This window comes from Pyxicephalus adspersus, chromosome 3 (genome assembly GCF_032062135.1).
Source record: "Pyxicephalus adspersus chromosome 3, UCB_Pads_2.0, whole genome shotgun sequence".
Taxonomy (NCBI): domain Eukaryota; kingdom Metazoa; phylum Chordata; class Amphibia; order Anura; family Pyxicephalidae; genus Pyxicephalus; species Pyxicephalus adspersus.
In genome coordinates this window covers 21,122,684-21,146,027 of record NC_092860.1, presented here as the reverse complement: position 1 = coordinate 21,146,027, position 23,344 = coordinate 21,122,684, and the positions used below count along the sequence as shown (strand labels likewise).

The following is a 23,344-nucleotide window of genomic DNA, read 5'->3' as shown; positions in this document are numbered from 1 at the left end:
TAGTCAAGTACAACCACCAGGAGACTTTTATTAATAGAAATGGTAGATACCTTGACACATTTTACATTTCTTTATAAAAGTAGGATCGGAGTTGACTGATACAGTCTTAGGATGAAGTGCATCGGTGAAGAAACCTAGCAAGACACTAAGGGCTCTATAATTTAACAGGGAATGTGTCATTCCCTCAAACATTCCCTCGTGGTAATCAGTTATTGAAACCATTGTCCTGGAGTATTCCAATGAGAGAATGTCTGATTTCAAAAAAAAAAACAAAATAGGAAAAACTTTTTTTTTGAAGCTTGGCCTTCCCTAGCTTTGGGGTCCTAGGCATCACCCATAAATGCTATTACGTCAAATACATATTTTTTGTGTTAATTTTTTTTATGCTTACATTAACTTTGCATTTGGTCTTCTTAGCTCTTTATAGGTTTTGGCTTCCCATACGAAGGTCCTGCACCCTTGGAAGCAGTCGCCAATGGCTGTGTATTTCTTCAACCACGCTTCAATCCCCCTCACAGCTCTCTTAATCATGAATTCTTCCGTGGCAAACCAACCTCCAGAGAGGTGCGATGGGCTCAGTACTTTCTTGCAACAGAAGAATCTAAAAATGAAATAAATTTTTAAATGGAAACTACAATGGTTTTAGATCAGTACATATAATCATTAATAATGATAATATATATGATATATATATTAATATGATAATAATATTTTGTTTAAATTATGGCATAGGCTACTCCTCATCTTCATTACTTGGGGAGATTTTAGTCTACAGGGATAGCCGGCTAATAACATTCTTGTAATTAGGGTTAAATAGGTAAGTTCTTGCAGAATATGTGAGTAGCCTGGAAACAGGAAATTAGTGCAGCTGCTACGTCTATAAACTAGAAAGCTGCAATGTATTACATTTTTGTGTTTAATTATACTAATTTTGAAGTATTTTAATGCTTAGCGCTAACACAAAGTGCACTTACAGTTAGATCAATCTTTATGTGTGACCCCTTTTGCCCACGTATATAAAGCTTTGTTTATTTGCTTCAAGTGAAGATCTGCCATCAGTACAAGTATCCCACAATGTTGGTTTGAGATCCACTATACCAAATCACTAGGGGACTGCCCCATAACAGAATCCATTGTAATTCACATAGAGGGATGTCTCCCTCTCGACCTCCCGTTCTTGATAGAACAGAACACCGTGTTTGTCAGTAGCCAAGCATCATATCTGTTCAGAGATTGCTCTTACACTTGTCACCCAAAATAATAACTAATGATCAGTTCGAGAGACAACAATCAAGCAACAGCTTTAGCCATATTAAATAATCCATTCTATAGGAATCCATAGTTCTATATTTATTTGTTGCTATTTACAGGTATTCTCCGAGCACTTACAGGCATTTTTTTTTATTTTACATGGCAGCTTTAACACTTTCATTTACAGATCACTCACAAGGAAGAACGAGTAGACTTCCATACACCTCTGAAAAGACTACAGGTATTAATCGGACCATTGCTTTCAGCAATAGACCTTTCTGCTCTGGCAATGCTTTTTACACAATCACAACTGGAAAAGAGTTTATATTGATTTAAACACACTTAAAACATTATGTGCCGCTCAGCAAAGCTTGGGGAATTAATCATAGCTGTCTGGTAAAAAAACATAATTACCTTCATTAATTAAGGAAGATTTCTCGCTGAGTTCTGATGAATGGAGGTGTCTGTCACTGACTGTCAGAATTGGAGTGGGATTAAAACACGTGCTTGCTGATGTTATCACCAAGATTAGCACTACTGAAAATAGAAAGTGTAAAAATATAAATAGGAAGGTATGAAGGAGCGAGAAAAATGTTGGGAATGAACACATTCTGAAAATCTGTGTCACGAGGAAATATGTCACAAGCAAGTATTGTGCACCATAGCTGTTTCTTGATTAACTTTTTTCTGTATTTTAATGTGAACACTATAGCGGTGGTTTAGGGGTTAGCAGTCCCGTCTTTGCAGTGCTAGGTCCTAGGATCGAGTCCCAGCCAGCACACTATCTGCATGGAGTTTGCAGGTTGTCTGCGTGGGTTACCTCCCACATCCCAAAAACATGCAGTTAGGTTAAATGGCTTCCCCCTAAAATTGACCTTAGACTACATTAATGACATATGACTATAGTAGGGACATTAGATTGTGAGCTCCTTTGAGGGACAGTTAGTGACATGACTATGGACTTTGTACAGCGCTGCACAATATGATGGCGCTATATAAATACTGTATAATAATAATAACATCTAACTCTCAGCAGGTCACATGTTAAAAAATGTGATGCATGCAGCATACTTTTACTCCCAATAGTGTGCACTATAAGTTAATAGCATATTTTAAGGATTGCTCCATCGTCCTTTACACAGTAGGGTATACAAAGTTCAAGCAGCATGCTCATAAAGGGCAAAGTAACACGTTCACTTTAAAGTCTGATATCGTAGCAGTTCCATAGCTCCTGGGAGTAAAGATATGCCGGGTATGAAAGACAATGTGACAATTTAGGTTCTTGGTCCAGCAGTAGACAACCCTTTTATTTAAAGTAAAAATTGTATTTGTTTGTGATATTTAAGTGCCAAGGCGATCAGGAATTAATGAGAGCACAGAGCCTCCCAGGATACTTACGTCAATCATGCCGGGAGGCTCTTAGCTGCTCCTTCTGCGCATGCCCGAGACAGAAGGAGCCCTTTCATCAATGGAAAAAAATGCTGATCTTATGCGTGTTCAGGTTTGTTCCTAATCTACATCACCCGATCGCGCACCTGTGCAGTGCGAGATGGGGTGATGCAGGAAGAAAAACGCAGAACAGGGGAGGAGAAGATGTCGGGGGCGAAGACAGATACCGGGGCGACTCGGAACCCAAAGGGAGGAACCTCCCGGCGGATATACTGCTCTGCGGGATTGAAGATAAGTGTGATTTTTTTTGTTTTGGGTTTACTTCCGCTTTAAGACACATAGGACAGTCCCATGTAAGCTTCCAATGCCTGAAAAAACCTTGGTGCAAGGATTTTGATATTAGGCTGCTGCAAAGATAGCATTACATTGAACTGGTTCCTTTGAAAAGCTCAAACTTTAAACTTTTCCTGCTGGTCTACAATCAGTTAGAACATTAGAAAAGATGGATTTTAAACTATAATGTTGCACATCAACAGGAAGTCTTTAAAGATTGTCATTGATGACTTCTTAAACTTCTAGATGATTGGTTGTTTTGATGATCCAATGGTGTTAGGACTTTCCAAACCAATAATCCATGACAACCAAATATACAATAAATACCTTGACCACTGAAAATGATAGAAAGCTAACAGCCAGTGTTTGTAGCTCCTTACCATCCTTCTAATTAAAGTAAACTTGTTATGAAATAAATAAAGGAAAAATCCTTATCTGTATTTTTGTAAGGAAGTCAACATGACAGACCTCTAGCATTTTCAGATGAACAGTTCGTTAATGGCAGCCTCCATGTTTTGGTATACCAGGTTCCCTTTAAAGCAGAATTAAAATTACTTTTTAATACAAATACATAAACAGCAAGGTAAAATATTACACACTAGAAAACTTACACATTGGTGTTATCATTTGCTTTAGACATATCTTTTGTATCCATTTGCCATCTTGCAGAATCTTTTCTATTAACTGTCCTCTATATTAGGGAGGGGTGATAAATTATATAAAGTATAATAAAGTATTCATTCTTTCAAAACGAGTCCTCCATAGGAACTTTTTTAATTGTGTGCCTGGAAATGGGCTTGTAATAGGACTGTTCTCTCCCAATTCCTAAAACTCTCTTACTTGCTACTTGTTATATTCCATGCAGTCGTCTAACAAATATTATGGCAGAATACAGGACAGAAGTGGAAGGAAACAGGAGCCACACTGTTTTGTGCAGTGTGATTTGCTCCTTATATTATTGTAGAAATATAATGACAAGATAATGACAAGTAAGAGGAAGAGAAAGGTGAAAAAACAGCATAGGAGAGATAAAACCAAAAAGTATTTCAGAATCCTAGTTGGTTCTGCAGAAAAATGTAGTGTTGTAGGAAGACATGCATTTTTTAATCTCCAAAGTATTTGCATTAAAAAAAAATGTGGTTCCACTGTAAGGCAAGCAGCATATACATAGTTATGTTGACGTTGATGTTTATATACGAGGGGTCTTCAAAAAGTTTACGCACTTTTTTTAACACTATTTCTTAAGAATTTTAAAAACAAATTACATCACATTTCTACATAGTCACCTTCCTTTGTGATGCATTTTTCCCAACATTGTACCAACTTTTTAATGCCATCAGCAAAAAATGTTTTTGTTGGGAGTGTAACCACTGATGCACTGCTGTTTCCACATCATCGTCACGTGATGATGAAATGTGTTCCAGGGTTCTTCATTCATTCGTTATAGTCGTGGCTGTGGCTGGACATCCGGAGAACTCTGCATCTGTCACACTAGCATTCATCACTTCTCAAACATTTTAATCCATTCATGGATGACTATGAGAGAGAACTTTATCCACATATTGATCACACATGGGGGATAAATTTGTGCTTTAGGCACACCTACTGCCCACAAATAGTGTATGACACAACAATGATCCTCTTTGGCGCAATTTATAAGTTTTGCAGTCATTTTCACCGCAGCATGAGAACTCCTATACTAAACTGTAAGGTTAGCTGGCTTGCCAGGCAGACACTTTGTAAAGACCCCATTGTATATACTTTGATATATACACAGACATCACTACAGGACAACATACCTAAAGCTTTGTATGGACACTCAACCGCTGTGGCTCAAAATGATCGTATGTCTTCATTTTGAGTGACAATAGCAACAAAGCAGTATCCTGTTCTGTTCTATGAAGGAGGGACCCCACTGAGAGTCTAAAGTAGTTTTTGTAATGCTTTTTCTTTTATTGATTTGGCACGGTGGATTGCTAAATGACATCATGGAACAACTTATCTGACATTTTTCACCTGATCACAAATGTTCATCTTTGGTGCCAAAAATAAGCATCTGAACAAGACTTAAAGTTAAATGTTTTCAAACATGAACATTGATAATGAACAAAAGCCTTAAAACAGAGCCAATAGTGGGTCCTTATAGGAGAAATGCCAATGTAAGTGATAAAATTATTTCCCTGGACAAATGAATTAATCAAACCATATTTACTACATTGGCATTTGTTAATATAAAACTATGTATGACTGTATTCATTTTTTCTTTATATTTCCTTCTGCAGGTATCATCACAACACCCGTACATGGAGATGACCATTGGGCGGCCGCATGTCATAACAGTGGACTTCAACAACACACAGGAGTTTGAGGCAGCAATCAAGTCTATCATGAGAACTAAGGTAAATTGGTAAATACAGGATTTCAGACTTACCCCATCTGTGTACTTAATCTGGGTCAGTATTGAAACCACCCCCGCACGCTCACATGTCCCATTGATTACATCGGGGATGCAAGGCCAGAGGACACAAATGCCGGGTGGGCATCGCCAGAGGACACCGTGGGCTCGTCGAGACCATGTATGTCCTTGTCAATGCCACCCCAAGTGCGGCTCGGGGTTACCGTTTTTGGTACTTAAAATTAACCCCCAAGCCATACTCGGGAAGGTTGAAACAAAAGTTTCTTGCTTGCTGTGGGCATAATCTGCATTGGAGATCTGTTGGGTATGGATGAGATATTGCAGACTGATGCTAGATGTACACATTGGGCCTGATTTTTTAATGCTCTACAAGACTGGAAAAGATACACTTTCATTGATGAAGCTGGGTGAGCCAACAAACCTCGAATGGATCTGGTGCAGGACTGAAAACATTTGCTAACAAATAGCAAATGACTTTTAAGAAATCCATTCCAGGTTTGCTGAATCACCCAGCTTTACCAATGAAAGTGTATCCTCTCCAGGCTTTAAGAGCTTTAATAAATCAGGCTCAATGTTTTTTTATTGCTTATGGTTTTTTTTTTGGTTTTTTTTTGATATACCAATTGAAAAGTGAGGGGAGGGGAAAGGACAAGGGGCACCCGCTGTGTTCTTTTTCATAAGAGTGAACAGTGGTCATTCCATCTGGAGTTTCATTTTTTTTACTGCTGCCCAGCTATCTAATGGATATATATATAAATGGTTCTGGCATGGCATTTACAGGATAGGCTCAGTCTTTCAACTAAGCTGTGACTTTTACCAACATGGGTTCTCTGAGCTATCTGAAAATAAATGATAAAATGTTTAAGATGTAGCATGGGGCCTCCTTTCTGCATTAGAAACCTCTTCAGCTTTTTTCGGACTTCAAAAGGATGATACAATGTCTAACTAAGGTACACTGTTTGCATTAAAAAAACCTTTAATAATATGGTAATACTGTATTTATATTTTTATGTCTTTTATGTGTCTTTTATATCTGCCCAGAGTTCAGCTTTAAAATGCTGATTTACATAGATTACCACATAAAAGTACACAAGCAGACGTCTTCTAGAAAATGTCAGAACAGTCACTTAGCACCAGCTAAACAGCAATGTTATAAAACACACTGCAGTATGAAATATTTTAGCGAGAAAGTAGTAGATATTTTTAGTCGGCTTTTATGTAGTGCTTTTTACTGAAGATCCAAACACAGAATGATCAAGCAATGTTTAACGTGATTCGCAGCATTACCTTGTTAATAATGCACTATTGACTGACCTGTATGGACCTCATCGCTCTGTATACCATCAAATTCTCTTCCAGCATGCTTCTAAAAACACTGTAATACTACTTGCAATAAAAATAGCTGGGATAAATCATTCTGCCTTACTGGGAACTTTCTAGATGTTGTAAATTTTCAAAAATGTTACAACCAAGTGATACATGGCACCACTTTGCAATTGCCCTTCAGGTAATAACGCTGCATTGTAAGAGTAAAGGAAAGAGTCATACAATTCCCATATACAGAATTTCTGGATATTTCACAGGGGCTGTTTTGGGAGAATGGGTGTCAGGTGGGGTAATTATTCAATCCATTTACATTGGCCCAAAATGAGAAGCTGGGAGTTACCATGTGATGCGTTTCTGAAGTACATAAAATAAATAGATTTTTTGATACAATTGAAAAACTTTAAAACTTGATGACCTATTCATAAGTAATTTTCCAGACTCTCATAATCTTCCCTGGCTAATTCCACAGCTTATGTTAAACCAAGAACAATAATTCATTTTATTAACACAAATCAAACCACCAAATCTCTCCAGGATTAACTGTTCAGTTAATGTTGCTGCTGTTCAGCCTTAATAAATAGCAACATTTTGAGGAATTAAAGCAGACCTCTAGGAAAATGAATACATCCACAAATGGTATTATGTGCCCACCTTCATGCAGCAGGGCTTTGGAAAGCACAGGAAGCACATTTATTACAGCCCAGCTGAACAGGTATCTTTGTAAGTGGTACATAGAGGTGGCAGAAAAGCTTCTTCCCCCCTCCAATAGTGAATTGGAAGCTTTCCAGCAGCCATATCCCCTTCCCAGCAGTGATTTGCCATCCAGCCACTTTGCCAGTGCTTTGACAGCCGACCAGCTTCTTCCTGTCCTAGATTTCAGCACACTTTTTATATATTTACGGATACCTTGTAAACATTTGACAGTGTAAAAAGATTCACTGTGTTTTTATGTATTATTAAAATGTGTAAGGTTACCTAAAAACAAAAACAAAAAACAGACACAATGACAATGGAGGTTGCAGTTGGTAAAGTGACATGCCGATTATATATATATACCGTATTTTTCGGACCATAAGACGCACTTTTTTTCCCCCAGAAGTGGGGGGAAAAAGTCCCTGCGTCTTATGGTCCAAATGTATCAAAATGTATCCTTCCCAGCTGCTGTCCCGTCCAGTCTCCTGTTCCTACTAGATTGTAAGCTCTTCGGGGCAGGGTCCTCTCCTCCTGTATCACTGTCTGTATTAGTCTGTCATTTGCAATCCCTATTTAATATACAGCGCTGCGTAATATGTTGGCGCTATATAAATCCTGTTTGATAATAATAATAATATTAATAATAATAAAAAGTAGGTTTGTGAGGGACATCAATGCAGTATTATTGCGGAGAGAGTTGTTGTTTTGTTTTTAAAAGACTGACCAATATTTTACTTTTTTACTTTTATTTTTTACAAAGTCAATTTGTGTCTTTGTGTTATTTATAAGACAGGTGCCTAAGGTTCCCTTGAGGTTTTAAAAGGTTATTATAGTCATTGCTTTGTCAAAGCGTATACCCTAAAAAGACTGTGTACATGCAACACATCCATTGTATGTCTACATGGCTTTGACCAGCAACAAAAAGCTTGTCATTGCTAATCTCCTGAGGACAATGTGGCAGTCAACTAAAAAAATTCCAACCTGTTGGGTTTCTCTTGCTAGGATTCAGTATTCTCTGCAGTAGTCAATCATATTTAAATAACCGAATGTGTCAAACATTCCATAGACCGAGTGCCCTGAGAAATTCCGAAAACAGCAAATTGCATCTTAGAACTATGATATTTTATTCTGCTCATAGGCAGATGTCCTGCTGCTCTTCCTGTACCTATTGCATCAACACAACGATGGACAGACAGATAGATATATAGAAGATAGATAAGTAGCTAGATATCACACTAAAGAACCCCCTAGGCAGAACACAAAATGAATGTTACAGGCTGGAGGGAGGACAGTAGGGACAAGCTGGGGGAGCTGCTCAGCCATTAAGGGGATTGAGGTCTAGCTAATGCTTCAATTTGAGGTCATTGAGCCGTGGAGGTGTCAGACGCGGGTGGTTTAACAGCCAATATTCCCAAGCAGCTGAAAGAGAGCTCTCATTATCTAGAAGGTTCCGTGCAGAAGAATAATAGTATATCACAGAGCTCAGGGACAGAGCCCATGGGATCTCATTAGACAATGTGATGAGGAGAGAGAAGCCGCAGTCACAGAAGCAGAACCCATCCCTAATATTCTTTGTTTATTACCCCTGGTGGAGGGGGTAGTTTTTTTGTTGCCGTAGTTACGCCGCTATGTGCAGGCGGGTTTATTTCGCAGACACGCTCATATTACTGTGACTGCGTCTCCATTCTAAGCTCTTATCTTTCTTAATCACTAATGTGCAGAAATTCATTTTCCACTTATTAACCTCTTGTATTGACAAGTAATAATTTCATTTCAGTTTGGATTTAGAAAATGTCAAGCTGTCTTGGAGTGATCAAATCAATTTCTTGAGAAAACAGAAAAAAGAACTCGGAGCTAAATGTGTGACCTGAAACTATACAGTTAGTACAATTAAAGAAGAGCTACATAAAGGTCACACGGAGCCCCATGATTAAATATTTGTAGGGGGAATCAGCTGTTGTGGGCATGAACCAATTGGCTTTTCCCTTTCGTGTTTCTGAAAGTTATAATGCGGGGGATACAAATATGGGAGCTGCTAACTCATGTTTATAGTTGAATTCTGGGCAAACTGCTAAATACACAGATATAATACATAAGAGGTAATGTTGCTATTTAGATTTGTGCGATATAACATTGGACATTTGGTTCAGTTCTATTAGTACTATATGAACTCACTGTTCAAGCTGTTTTTTTGGAGTCCCTGCCCTATACATGCACCATACTAACTTCAGACTCACAGTTGATGCTTGCCAATGTAAATATTGGTCTGTAAGCCCATTGCTAAGATATAAAGTGAGTAATGTTACTATAAACTGATGGTCATTAGAGGTGGAAATGGTTGGCAAAGGTAAATTAAAACATCCAAAACATAGATTAGCTGTTTTACCTAATTTGTATGTATTTATGTGGTTTCTAGGAAAAGATTTGTATTTTCTGTCCATGCAGTCCTAAAATGTCCTTTGTCCAATTTTGGTTAGCCTATGTGAATTGTGGCCTCAGGTACTTGTTTATAGTTAACATGAGTGGCACCCAGTATGGTCTCCTGCTGTTATAGCCCATCTGCTTCATAGTTTTGTGCATTCGGAGTTATTCATTCTTCTGCATACCTCGGCTGTAAAAAGTAATCAGATTAACTCTTGCCTTTCTATCAGCTCGATCCGGCTATTCTATTTTGACCCCTGGCATACCCTTGGATATTTTGCTATTGCAGATCATTCTCTGTAAACTGTAAAGATAGCTGTGCATGGAAATCCCAGGAGATTCCCAGATTCTGAAATATTCAGACCAGCCATCCTGGCACCAACAGCTATTCTTCCCTATTCTGATGCTTGCTTTCATCTGCAGGTCGGCTTGACAATAACTACTTGCCTAAATGCATGGAGTGCAAATGAATCATTTTTTTAGTCTACTAATCCTTCTACAGTCTCTACCCTGTCAGCACATGTGCATGCAACACATATGATTGGCCCTTAGGTCTGACCCTGCCTCTCCCAGTCCTCTCATGTGTTCTACCTGGAAAGACCATTTTGGCTGAAATGCACTGGAAGAGAAAAGTACTGATGGGACTTTAAATGCTTTGTTCAGAAAAATATTATATTTTAACTTTAATGCTGGATTTGCGGTGTGCCACTGATTTACTTTTGATTTCAGGAAATTAGGAGCACACCGAATTTCTGGAAAATATTCAAGTATTTTTCTTGACTTGCTCTACCTAGACATACCCCTTAATTCTAAAAATATTCTGTGCCAGATTTTGACTTTTACCATTACCCAAAGCCTTTAGAAGATATTGGCTTACCAGAATGACATGTGGAGAGAGCAAGTGAATGTGCAGAAAGCCTAAAGGAGTGCCTCTCCATGGGCATAAATGTGTATTAAAATTTAAAGGTATGGTCTAGTAACCTAGAGATGTATACATGGAGCACTTTCTACCTGTTAGTGGTTTTCAAACATGCTACCTTTTATATGTAACCTGTTGGGCACCAATGATTCATCCATGATTCTTCCTGACCTGGATGACCAAATGTGATTGGTTATGGGAGAAGCATGGGAAACCCTTTGAAGTAAGTTTCAGGTCTTCAGGGAACCCCTGCTATAATTACTATATTCACAACTCACATTTTAATGGGGTGGTCAGTAGGAAGAATTGTTCTTACATGGATGGCCATTGGGAAGATTGTCCCCCTTACAGATAGCCAAAAAATCATTAGGAGTCACTTAAACTGACCTAGGAGGCATACATTGCTCAATGGTTGAGAAACAATGCCTTAGATCAGCATTCCTTACAATGACCTGTGCTGAGGTTTGTTACACTTGCCTTCATTTTGGACCTGTGAGACTGTGTGACAATTTAGAACTCAATTTAATTGTCCTGAATTTCTGATCTTTCCAAATAAGTGATACCGACAACCACAGTTATCACGTTGGTTTGTTTAGTAATTTTGTGTCTCACATATAAAGTGGCAAATTCAGAATAAACAAATATTCATAATTCAACCTTTTAAAATAAATAACACTCTCCCTAAAAATACAAAATAATATCCCAGAAAACCAAAAAATAAGCTAATGTCTTATGAATAATGGGAAAATTCTCAGTATACTAACAGAGAAATGAAATTCAAACTGATCTGGGATCTTTGTCTCATCTTTGCTCACCAGAAAAAGCAATGTTAACATTGGAACCATTGATGGGCAGCAAAAGATGACTACACCTAACATTTGGTAATTGTTTCCTAATTATCAGGCATTACCTGGGCTTTTTCCTCACTATCTTGTCAGCTTCCTATTGGTTTATGAGGAAATACTATCACTGTTACTTTTCATTGGCCAGCAAGCAACTCAAAATGCCTGAATGGCATGCCAGCTCATGTGCAGCAAACACAATGCCCATGGTGTGCATCCAGCCCTAGGATTTAGAGAGCTTTTCTTGTATTTATTATTTATATGTCAGTACAAGCCATGCCTTGATTTCAGCACATTTTTTATATATTTGCAGATGCCTTGTATGAATGTGACAGTGTAGAAAAGATTCACTGTGTTTTCATGTATTATTAAAATGTGTAAGGTTACCTAAAAACAAAAAAAACAGTAAAAAGAAACAGACACAATGACAGTGGAGGTTACAGTTGGTAAAGTGACATGCCAATTACATATATAGATTATTTTAAGTTGTTAAGTGTAAAGAGTAAATTTCATGTTTTAAAAATGTTTTGTACATTTTACAGCTTATAGGGAACTCCTAAGTAGAATATTTTTTTAAAACAGTAAACATGTAAAAAAATATTTATCAGCAAATCAGTTTGTAGTCAAGTCAACCACTAAAACTGGTGCTGCATATTTCTTTTAATATACTGGTACATAATAGTTACCTCTATAGAGAGTCGCAATACTTTACTTGAATGGCAATTTAAAATTAACTAACAGTATAATTTACAGCAGCTTTGAATAAAAGAGCTGAGTACTATGGTGTTTTAATCCTCATTAACCTCCCCCCCCCAAACTTTTCTGTACATATACATTTAAAAAAAAATCCTGTTCTAAAGTTTTGTGTTAAAATGCAATTCCTACGTGATAACCAACCCTGAAATAGAACAGCTTTGGATCTCATAGTAGGATCGTTAGGGACATCAATGGAGTAATATTGTAGAGAGAGCTGTTGTTTTTTTTTTTTAAAGACTGACCAATATTTTACTTTTTTACTTTTATTTTTGCCTTTGTGTTATTTCTAAGATGTGCATAAGTTACTTTAGATTGTGCTAGACTAGCTAGAAATCTGCTTAAATGCCCAATAGAGACCAAAATAAATTATGTTTTTTTCCATAGGTTGATCCATACTTGCCTTATGAGTTTACAAGTGAAGGTATGCTCCAAAGACTCCATGCCTACATCCAGCACCAGGTAAGTCATACCTCCTTTACAAAAGTTGTCCAGTAAAACTTTATCCTTGGAGGCCCAAATTATGGTCATTTTAGAAACATATGTAAAAAGGCCAACTGTAATCAGGGTCAGTTTTAGATAAATTGAGGCCCTGGCCCTGATGTAATATGCTTTGGTGTGCTGCCATTAATTTCCAATGCACCATATTGCACCTACCCTAGGTAGCCCATTGAAATGAGTGAATGGTACACAACAGTTCAGTTCACAATATACCGTATGGTACCTCAGCCTCATACATGTGAACCCAGCCTTATATTTTATGTGCACTCTAGTATGTTAAAACTGGATTGTGGATTGTTGCATAAGCTTACTGTTTAACAGAAACAACATAAAATCCTTTATAAATACAGTTACAATATATAATTATAACATAACAACTTGCACACAAAATCTAACTTAATGAGTACAATCATGCAAACAGCCTAGCACTTTAAACATAAACACATAATAAACATACATACAAGCATACATACAGTTCACACTCTACACACAAACATACACATAGCCTTCCATGATACACACTAACAAAACACAATCTGCACATTGCACACAAACATATACAGCGCTTCACAATTTAAATGCATGCATACACACATCCCTGCAGTATATACATAAACACAAACATGCCTGCATTACACATAAAATCACAAGCCAGCCTTCTCTGCTTTTATACATTGCAGCATACCTACACATTAATAGAAGCTCTTCTTGTCCTGCAGTACTAATTTCTCTCTTCTTGCACAGAGAAGGGTTTGGCGATATGTGAAGTCATCACAAGTCATCCAACAATGTCTTCAGTCTGCTATAGCCAATAAAAGGGTGTCCCAAGTAACTTTATTCTGATGCAGGGATCAGGGATGAGCGAGAATGCCAGAGGTTCAAATTTCCTTAAACTTCCAATGGTTCAGCGAAATTTCGGAAGAGGAAATTATAACAGGAGGATTCCCAGAGCTGCACTCAGCCCTGGAAATCTCCCTGTTTGCGATCTCCGGGGAACTAGAGGCTAATGTATCCTTTGTAACAGATACTTATATTACAATGTCAGGAGGTTCTCCTGTGCTGGGCATCTTCTTAATGATTGCAGCTTTGGCTGCATTCATTAAGAAGAGTGTGCGATCCCTGGGGCACTAGAGGTTAATCATCCTCTCGTGCCCCTTGGATTGTAGTAAAACTGCAGAATACTTGACCGTGAGAACTTTGCGGGGATCGCAGATGATTTCCAGGGCTGCATGATGCAGCCCTGGAAATCCTTCTGTTCGGCGAGTGCTCGACCTCTGGGCGAATCAGAAGGCCAATCTCGCTTACATTTTCACCGCAAGATCTAACTTAATATTCTCACTCGCTCATCCCTAGCAGGGATCCCTCTTGGATGACAAAACTATGTTAATTGGTAGAGAAGCGTAGGTTTTTCAGCAGTGGCAGTGCTTATAACCCTCAGTGGCATCTGTGCAGGGTTACAACTGGCTGGATAATTGGGTATTTTTTTAAAGAGGTACTGTAGGCAATTAAATAGGGATTTTTATACACATACTGTAATCTTTAGACAAAAATGTTGTGTGTTCTTGATAATTTAAATAAATATGGATTTTAGAAATCTAGCTTATATAATATATCAATGTTATTTAAGTGATTTAAATCTTAAACTACTGCAACATTTAACAATAGCAATCACTTTTTTTTTACAGCACTTTCATTTAAGTTCAAGGATTTTAATCACTAAGTGGCATGAAATTGAAATTACCTGTGTAGTTTGGCTTTTAGGGGCCTGTGTACCTATTGATAGTACTAATTCTGCTTCGGCTTAGAGTTTGCTGTGTGTGACTGTATTAAATTGTTAATTCAATGAAATTCAGACAGTTTAATGGCTCCCTCTGGGCTGCTGAAAACAACATATCCTGATTTCCTGCAAATGTTCATTATATGTAATGATTGCCAGTGCATAATGTAGCTTACATTCCTTTTATGTCTTCCTCCTTTCCTTTTTCCATCAATCCTTTTCTCTTCTTTTTATAACTCTTTTTAATTTCTGCTTTTTTTTACATTTTTTCCTGTCTTTCACCATTCCACCTCTCTAAAAATATTTTATACTACAGGAATTTTGCTCCCCTCCTTTGCCTTTCCCCATCCCCTTGAACACATCCCAGCTTCCTCTTCCTTCCTCTTTGGTTCTCATTAATCACACACACTTGGTTTGGCCATCCAATGAACCCGCTCCACCCACCTGGCCCCCAGTCTCTGCCATGCAGGTCTGGCTCTCCGCAGAAGGTGAATCCTGTACAGGTGCATGCTGGAAGCATGATTTGGTTTGTGAGCCCACATACTTCAGTTTAATCAATCAGCGGCGGTTTCTTGAGCAGTAAGTATAATGGAACATAACATCATGATTTGAAAGTCATGCAAAAAAACAAAAAACGCGGCATTATTTGGCATGCAGCATGATAACACAAACATGATTTATTGCCATAACTTATCTACATTGTTAGATTTAGTTATTGTTTCATGGATAACCTGAAAATGTGGAATTTTCCACCTTCCATCCTTGTGACAATTATCACAATGACAAAGAAAGAGGGGGAATCTTCCACGCTGATGTTCTTTAGACTTAAGAACATCAAAATAAATGTTGAGGCTTATATTGTCTAATAGTATTATGAAGGATAACCACTTTTGTAATGTTTTTTGTAACCACAAAATACCTCTAGTCTTCAAAGGATACTAATATGGCATTGTCTGTTACTTTCTGTAACAATTACCAGTTTGTTTGTAGTGAAGCAGGTACAAATAAGCTTTTGCTGCCTGAATTAAATATGTAATGTATTAGAACATAAGCTACTGCCCTGCATATCATCACCGGGATTTGCAGTACCATATTTAATTAGCTTGTTTATGTTTTTACTCTACCATACTGAAAAAGGTGCAAAAGGTTAGCATACATTTACAAAATTCTGCTTTGGAAAAATGAACCTCGATTTGTAATTGTTATGTGCAATTCCAAGCTCACAGTATTCTTCCCCATTGTCTAACCTCTCATCCTATGCTAAGCCCTAGAATTACAGATGAGAATTGGCTGTAGGTAGGTTAGGGATCAGTGCACAGTAAAAACTCAGCAGTCATGTGAATATCTTAAAGGCAGGCAGAATACAAAAGGATTTGTGTTCAAATCCAAGGTGCTTGTTACACTGAAAATAAAATATACTGCAGATCTCAGCAGATTTATTTTGGTCTTTTATTTTTTTTCATCTCAATGGAATGTGCAAGAAAGGAAACTGTATCTGATTGAAATTAAAATAGGTCTTAAATTTTACCTGGAGAGAAGAGGGGCTTTGGGTAAATCTGTCTTCTTGTTAACTTCTTAAACCTTCAAGAGCAAACAAAGCTTTCAAAGTCTCTAAAATCAAATACAGAGGTAGACAATTATAAGGACTTTTACTGCTTTAGGGAACATTTCTCCACTCAAGGTGAAAATAAATTCATGCCAAATGCTTTGCACAGATATGGGTAAAATGCAATCAACATACAGATGGTATGTACTGAGGCATTGAATTCAAACATGAGATTTCTCTGCCAGTTTGACACTGGTAGCTTTCAGAACAGAACTTCCAGCACAGAAAGTGATGCATTGCACTAAAGCCCTCTGTGTAACATTAATACTAACCCACCCACTAACTTTTATTGTAACCCCTAACTATGTAACACTAACTCCCTCTCTGTAACTCTCCTTGTATAATACCCTCCTCGTATTTCCAACACTAACTTTCCCTCTAGCTCTCACAAAAAGTCTCCCTATACCTTAGCACTAATCTTCCCTGTAATACTCACTCTGCAACCCTAACACCAACCCTGCCTGTAGTCCCAATGATATGTTTCCAGTAAGCCCATTACCAACTTTCCATTCTAACACTAACCCTCCTTGTAGTGTCAACAATAAGCATTCCAGTAACTCCAACACCAACTTCCCTGTTACACTGGCACTAACCCTCCCTTTAGTCCCAACACTATTCTTTCCTGTAACCCAAACACCAACTTCCCCTGTAATGCTGGCACTAACCCCCCCTGTAGTCCCAACACTATACTTTCCTGTAACCCCAACACCAACTTTCCCTGTAATGCTGGCACTAACTCTTTCTGTAGTCCAAACACTATACTTTCCTGTAATTCCAACACCAATTTTTTCTGTATTGCTGGCACTAACCCTTCCTGTATTCCCAACACTATACTTTCCTATAACCCCAACACTAACTTCCCCTGTAATGCTGGCACTAACCCTCCTTTTAAGGCCTTATATAAACCCTGTGGTTCTAAACCGAACTTCCCTCCCATTAAAGTTCACTGTATCCCTCATATAAACCCTCCTTGTAGCCCTAACACTAAGGCTAAGTTCAAATGAATGGTTGACATCCACATGGCTAACCCCTCATGGGTGTATACTTTCTGCTGATAGGCATCTGGAAGCATTCACCAGTTGTTTTGACAGGCGTTTTGCTGTATGTTATTGATCTGGTTGCGTCAATGCATCATAGGATATCTACTTTCCTTCTGTTGTACTGCAAACCACTGGAAAACACATTTCAACCATTTGCCAATGCTTTAGTGTTTAAAATAGTCGTATGCAATTCTATGGAAGTGGTTCAGTGGCAGACCACCCTGATATGATTCATGAAGCTTTTGAAAGACCATAACTCTACCACATAGAATGCAAATGCCATTACAGAAGGGGATTTCAATCAATCCATTTTATGGATTCATTTTAATGATAACCAGTACTTAGGGGTGGTTGGGAACTGCTTGACAGTGGTGAACTTCACTAATTTGGCTGTCAAAAAACACCTCTCCGAGCTTAGCCTCGGGCTAACACCAGCAATCCCTGTTACCCTAAATCTACCCTAACTTTCTCTGAACTGTCACACTTACCTTTAGCTATATCAATAACCCTCTCTGTAGCTCTAACCCTAAAACTTTTGTGTCAAATATAAACCACATAGACACCTGGAGAATGTAGTTAGGGTCAGGGCAGGAGATGGCCACGTCACTCCTTGTGTGTATGCCTCTGAAGACAGACGGGAAATAATTATGCTATATTAAAGCTTATGGGAAAAATATAACGTTCCTTAGGTCATAGTGTGGATTTCATAGTTGTCACTTTGATCTTGCTTCTTTTTTCTTTTAGGCTTGGAGCTCAGTGTGACAGCACAGAATCTGTGATGAGCCACTTGTATCCGGCAGTGTCCCCCCAAGTCCGTGAATGCTACCTGCAGAGGGAGCCACTGCTTTTTAGCTGCTCGGGACAAAACACAAAGTTCCGCCGACTATGTCCTTGTAGAGACTACTATCGAGGACAGGTGGCCTTGTGCAAAGACTGTTCATGAAACAACAGCCCATTAACCGATGTGTCATAGCCACATGTACAGGTCCCAAGCCTGTAATTTAATTTAGGGGCTTGGATCTCTGTCCTGGGTTTTATGCTGCAGCATAAAGCAATATTGTGTAATATATACATCTGCACAGAACATTGTGTAAGAATCTTTGAAGCCAAGTGAAGATCTCCATGCTGTGCTATGGTGTTCGGCCCTTCCACTGCGCAGGGGGTCATCAGTATTTTTATGATAAAAGCACAATGAAGATATCAGAAGACAAGAATACATCAGCAGACCTTTGCTGGTTACTATATTCATGGTATTGACATAATTCAAAAGAAAGAGATCGTTTGCAGTTTCTTAAGATACCTGAGTACTGCTGTCTGGTGTTTTGCCTTTAGAGGCCCATTGGAGTAAAAACTGCCATTCCTATAATTATTGTGACATTCATTTTTTTTTTTTACAAAAATATGATTACAATACAAAGGGTTGGAACATCTATTACATAAAACTAAGTGGACCAAATGTGAAGGGAATGAAGGTAACCAATTTGCTGCCTTGAAGCCGTAAATTGTGTTTGTAAAAATATATGCACTTTCCTGATAAGCTGATAATGCGGATTAGCCTGGGGAAATTCAGAAAGAAGCGTGCAGAGCAATAGACGTCTTTTCTTTACTTATGTTAATAAAGATTCAAATGGAAAGTTAAAAAACGTTTTGTCACTCTTTAGATTGAAGTTTCATAATAAACATGGTGGAACCAGTGCCTACTGGTGTTTTAAGGGAATCTTCAGTTTTTATCTTCTGTACAAATGTGTAACCCACACAGGAAGAAGAAAGTAACATTGTGTTGTTCTATATGGCTAAAAGTTTGTGAACACCTAATTATTAGCGATAGGCTTAAAATTAACCTAAACTTAAGTGTATGGCAACCTTTAAGGGTTTGCAGTTCAGAAAACTTTGTGAACTACTGTAAATGTTCACAAGTAGCAAAGTGGTTGCTATTCACACATGAGATGGAACACTTTTTTTAATATTACAGGAAAGCCCTTTGATGACGCATGTCCCATCTCGGACATGTGCAGGAGGAGCAGCCCACAGTCTCCTGGAAAATGTGATGCAAGTATTTCAAGATGATGCGGGTTTAGCCAAAGGGCAAGGGACCTACCCAAAAAAAGTGTACCACACACGTTAAATAAAAGGAATAGCCACCTTTTTATACATGTATAAAATGTGATGATAATCACATAGTACAGAAAAATGTCCAGAACGATTACATAATGTCTAATTTCAGGCTTCATGTCCCCCCCTCCCTTGTGGCCACCACTGCCAGCTTTGGGTCTGTTTTTTGTTGCCACCTGGGGGACATTTTTAATAATCTTACCGCACAGGTGGGCTTTAAAATAGTTACAAAACTAGTCTTACGACTACTGACTTTATCATGCTCTAGGTTTTATTATGACCTTACAATTTTGACAAGGGCACTGTAGCCATAGGAGTCCCAGCTTTGGGCCTGATTTATTAAAGCTTTCCAAAGCTGGAGAGTATACACTTTCATGAGTGAAGCTGGGTGATCCAGCAAACCTGGAATGGATCTGGTCCAGAATTGAAAACATTTGCTAACAAATAGCAAATGTTTTTTAGGAAATTTATTCCAGGTTTGCTGGATCGCCCAGCATTACTGATGAAAGTGTATCCCCCGCCCCCCCCAGCCTTGCAGAGCTTTAATAAATAAGGCTCTATTTGTCTACACAGGATTTTTTTTAAATGTTGCAAATATAAATGTATATAGAATATACATCTATAATATTTCAGTAAAAGCAATTAGTATCATGTTTCATTAGAGGCATTTGCAATGAAAACTAGAAAAGCAGGGGACCCCATAATGTTTTTGTGGGGTTCCATTACACATAGGTATGGCCCTGGTGTTGACTGCTTTAAAAGCTTTAAGACCCTAGGCCAAGATATTTTTTTGAATAACACATCTTACTCAGTAACGTTGAGATGATTTCATTTCAGATGATTGAAATCCAACAAGAGAACTGTATAAAAGCCTTTAGGTAAAAAGGAAACGTCCTATTAGGAGACGTGGGTATATGGGGCTTGTATTTTTTAATTATCTTTACGCTGGTCTTCCAGAATCTGCTTTGTTCTGCAATGAAATCTATCATATGGAATGAGACAAATTGTCTGAAACACATTCTTAACTGAACAATAAAATGTCTAGACAGAACATTAAATTCACTGGAAGAGTAAAGTGCCTCAATGTGCACGAACCTCATTACAGCCTCGGACTCTCCTGATCCTTTGGTTCCTCCATAAATCATGTAACTTATATGGATATAAACAGAGCAATGATAGGCAATGACTAAAAATCAGCATTGTCATAAATGTCATTTAAAACACACAGGACCACATAAAAACAGGCCCGGTGCAGCAATAATGTTTATAAACTGGCACAACTTTTGACTTACTAACGTGTCAGAAACCAGAATGTGCAGATTGTAGTGCTTTTTTGGGTTGAGCATCAAATAGTACCTAACAACAACCTACATGTCTTTAGCCCTGATGTAAGAAGAAGAATGACTCTTGGAAGGAGTTATGCCATTATCAAAATGCATCAAAGGGTGGATGTCAGTGTGAAGGAGAGAAGTTCCCGGGCAGGCTGCATCTGCTCACAAATCATAAGTAAGGCCAACGTGTGATGCTGAGACTCCAAGATCAAAAGGACTGAAATCCAATGTATGAGGAGGATAGTATAATTTGGGAAGAAAAAAGATGATGTTGGGCATCCTCCAGCTCAGAAATGAGGTGAGCATTTTTTTAAAGCTAATGGACACTGTGAGATGTTCACAGCATGCAGAGAAATCAGAACTAGCATTTTCTGTAGACGATAGGAATCTGTATATCTGTGCAACACTGAAGGTAAAGCTGAAATTTATCTTTAAGTTAGCAATAAAAGGTATAAAAAGGAAATCAATACATTTCTGGGTGGTTTTCTCACAGATGAGGATTGGGCAAAAGGGCAAGGGTACCTTTGCTGCCAAGGCCATTACCTATGTTATAAAATGATCAACCTCAACAATAAAACTATAAAATAAAAATAAAACAATAAAACAATAAAATAGAGATTCTCTATCCAAGAACACAGGAGTACCGCAGTTGTGCTCATCATGAATGAATGCAGTTGTGGTCATGTTATGATTCTCACGGCTGCATTTATTGATAAGCACTGCCGCGGGACTCACACTGACAGGAGGAGTACCGCAGCTGCATTCATGAAGCCCTCATTTAACCTCTAGTGCCTCATGAATGCAGCTGTGGGAATCATCCTCTAATGATTTCCTTGATCTTCCAATGGGTCCACAAAATCGGTTCGACGAAGTTTCAGAAGTTCGAGAAAATTTTTGCGAGAATGTCAGAGGCATTCTCACTCATCCCTAATAAATAGCCCAAGACATTGATGGGGCAATCGTAAAACCAGGTATATGAACTTTTCTTCCAGAAAAAAAATTCCTGCGAGTATTGCAAGACATAGTAATTGTTATCAAATGCGTGATAATGGCTAAATGCTGAACTTATGTTTATAGGTACCTGTAGGCTACGCACACACGTTAGATTTTTGTCTTTGGAAAAGATCTTTCTCGACAAAAGACTAAAAGATGCATGAACGAGTGCTGTACATACAGTGCCGTTCTGCTTTATGGAGAGTAAGGGGGGGAAGAGCGAGCGGCACCCCGCTGCGCTCTCTTCCCTTCCTTTGTATTATGATTGTTCATTGTCCCTGGATCTGCCACGACAAGTCTATGAACAATGTCAGACAAGAGCTGTACACCCGTCAGATTCTTGTCCGATACTCGCCCTGACCCAAACTACTCAGATTAGTGTGAAACCTGTAGGAAAAGAAAAAACAAAATTGCCAAATGGTCACTGTGTCAAAGATATTTTACTTTTAACCCTATACTATATGTTGTTTAGTCTATATTGCCTGAGCAAAACATTGTGGTAAATGCCCATGTTATCATCCAGAAGCAATCCAAGCTTTCCAAACCAAACTTTGACTTTCATTATTCATTGAGAATATTTGCTCCAACACTGACTCTAAATATGTTAAATCTGTTTGATGAAGAAATATAATGTCCACAAATACCTCCATTGCACAAGAGAAAGTAAAGAAGGTTCTTCACGGGAGTTTACCAAGAGGATATACTAACAGCTAAACGTGTTCATTTTTATAAGAGACAATCCATGGATGTACCTATTATGCCACAACCCATTCATAACATGAAGAAAGAAAAAAGTAAGTAGCTTAAGTAAGTAGGTAAGTAGACTTTAGTTTAGTAGGCAACAGAAACATTACATTTAAAATTTTTACAATTTTATTTTTAAAACATTAAAATCACATCAATAATTTACCAGTGTATCCAAGAACATACAAAATCTCCATCGACTTATGAGTTAATATACATTTGTATATGTTAGTATATGAGTATAGTAGTACATCTACTATATGTATATAAACACATAGATTGATAGGAATTTATCCAATGTATCCAATTGATTCTAAAAGTAGATATTCCATGCAGGTGGCAGGCATCTGACCACCTCCATATCATCCCACAAATAGCAGGGTTTTGATTACCTCCATCTGCACCATGCAGTTCAATAGGAGAATACTTACCAAGGTTTACAGTGTTTTTGCTTGTGGTTCAGACCTATAAATTTTGAAAGTTATACCTCAAATTGGTGAAAAGTTGGTATCCTTTTCTCCGGTGAATTCTGGTATCTTTGACTCTGAACCCCTTTTAATTCGTTCCTCCGTGAGGTGCATGGCTTTGGATAACCTTCTTTGTTGAACTTCAGTGTGTTACTTTGATCATCCATTCTCCATCAATTCCTCACGACGCAGACCTGTATCTGCAAAATGCGTTGAGATTGATCTGTAAGGTTTTTGGAATATCTAAATCAATTGGATAAATTCCTATCTATCTATGTGTGCATATACATATAGTAGATATAGTACCACAACCTCATAAGTCGATGGAGATAAACTTGTTGAAATATTCATGTGATTTTATATAAAATATTTTAATGTTTCGTAAAAAAAAAGTTGTAAAATTTAAAATGTGATGTTTTTCTTCCTTTAA

At 38.0% G+C, this 23,344-nt stretch overlaps 1 protein-coding gene across 1 annotated transcript in view; it reads left to right on the top strand.

Moving 5' to 3' along the window:
- Positions 1-18,910, top strand: part of MGAT5B (alpha-1,6-mannosylglycoprotein 6-beta-N-acetylglucosaminyltransferase B) — an 88,913-nt gene extending 70,003 nt beyond the window's left edge. The window contains exons 15-19 of the mRNA XM_072403822.1: positions 418-564; positions 5,256-5,372; positions 12,731-12,805; positions 14,938-15,200; positions 18,012-18,910. Of these exons, the coding sequence (XP_072259923.1) occupies positions 418-564; positions 5,256-5,372; positions 12,731-12,805; positions 14,938-15,200; positions 18,012-18,210 (801 nt within the window). The 3' untranslated portion in view covers positions 18,211-18,910. The remainder of the gene's footprint in view (positions 1-417; positions 565-5,255; positions 5,373-12,730; positions 12,806-14,937; positions 15,201-18,011) is intronic.
- Positions 18,911-23,344: the final 4,434 nt, after the last annotated feature.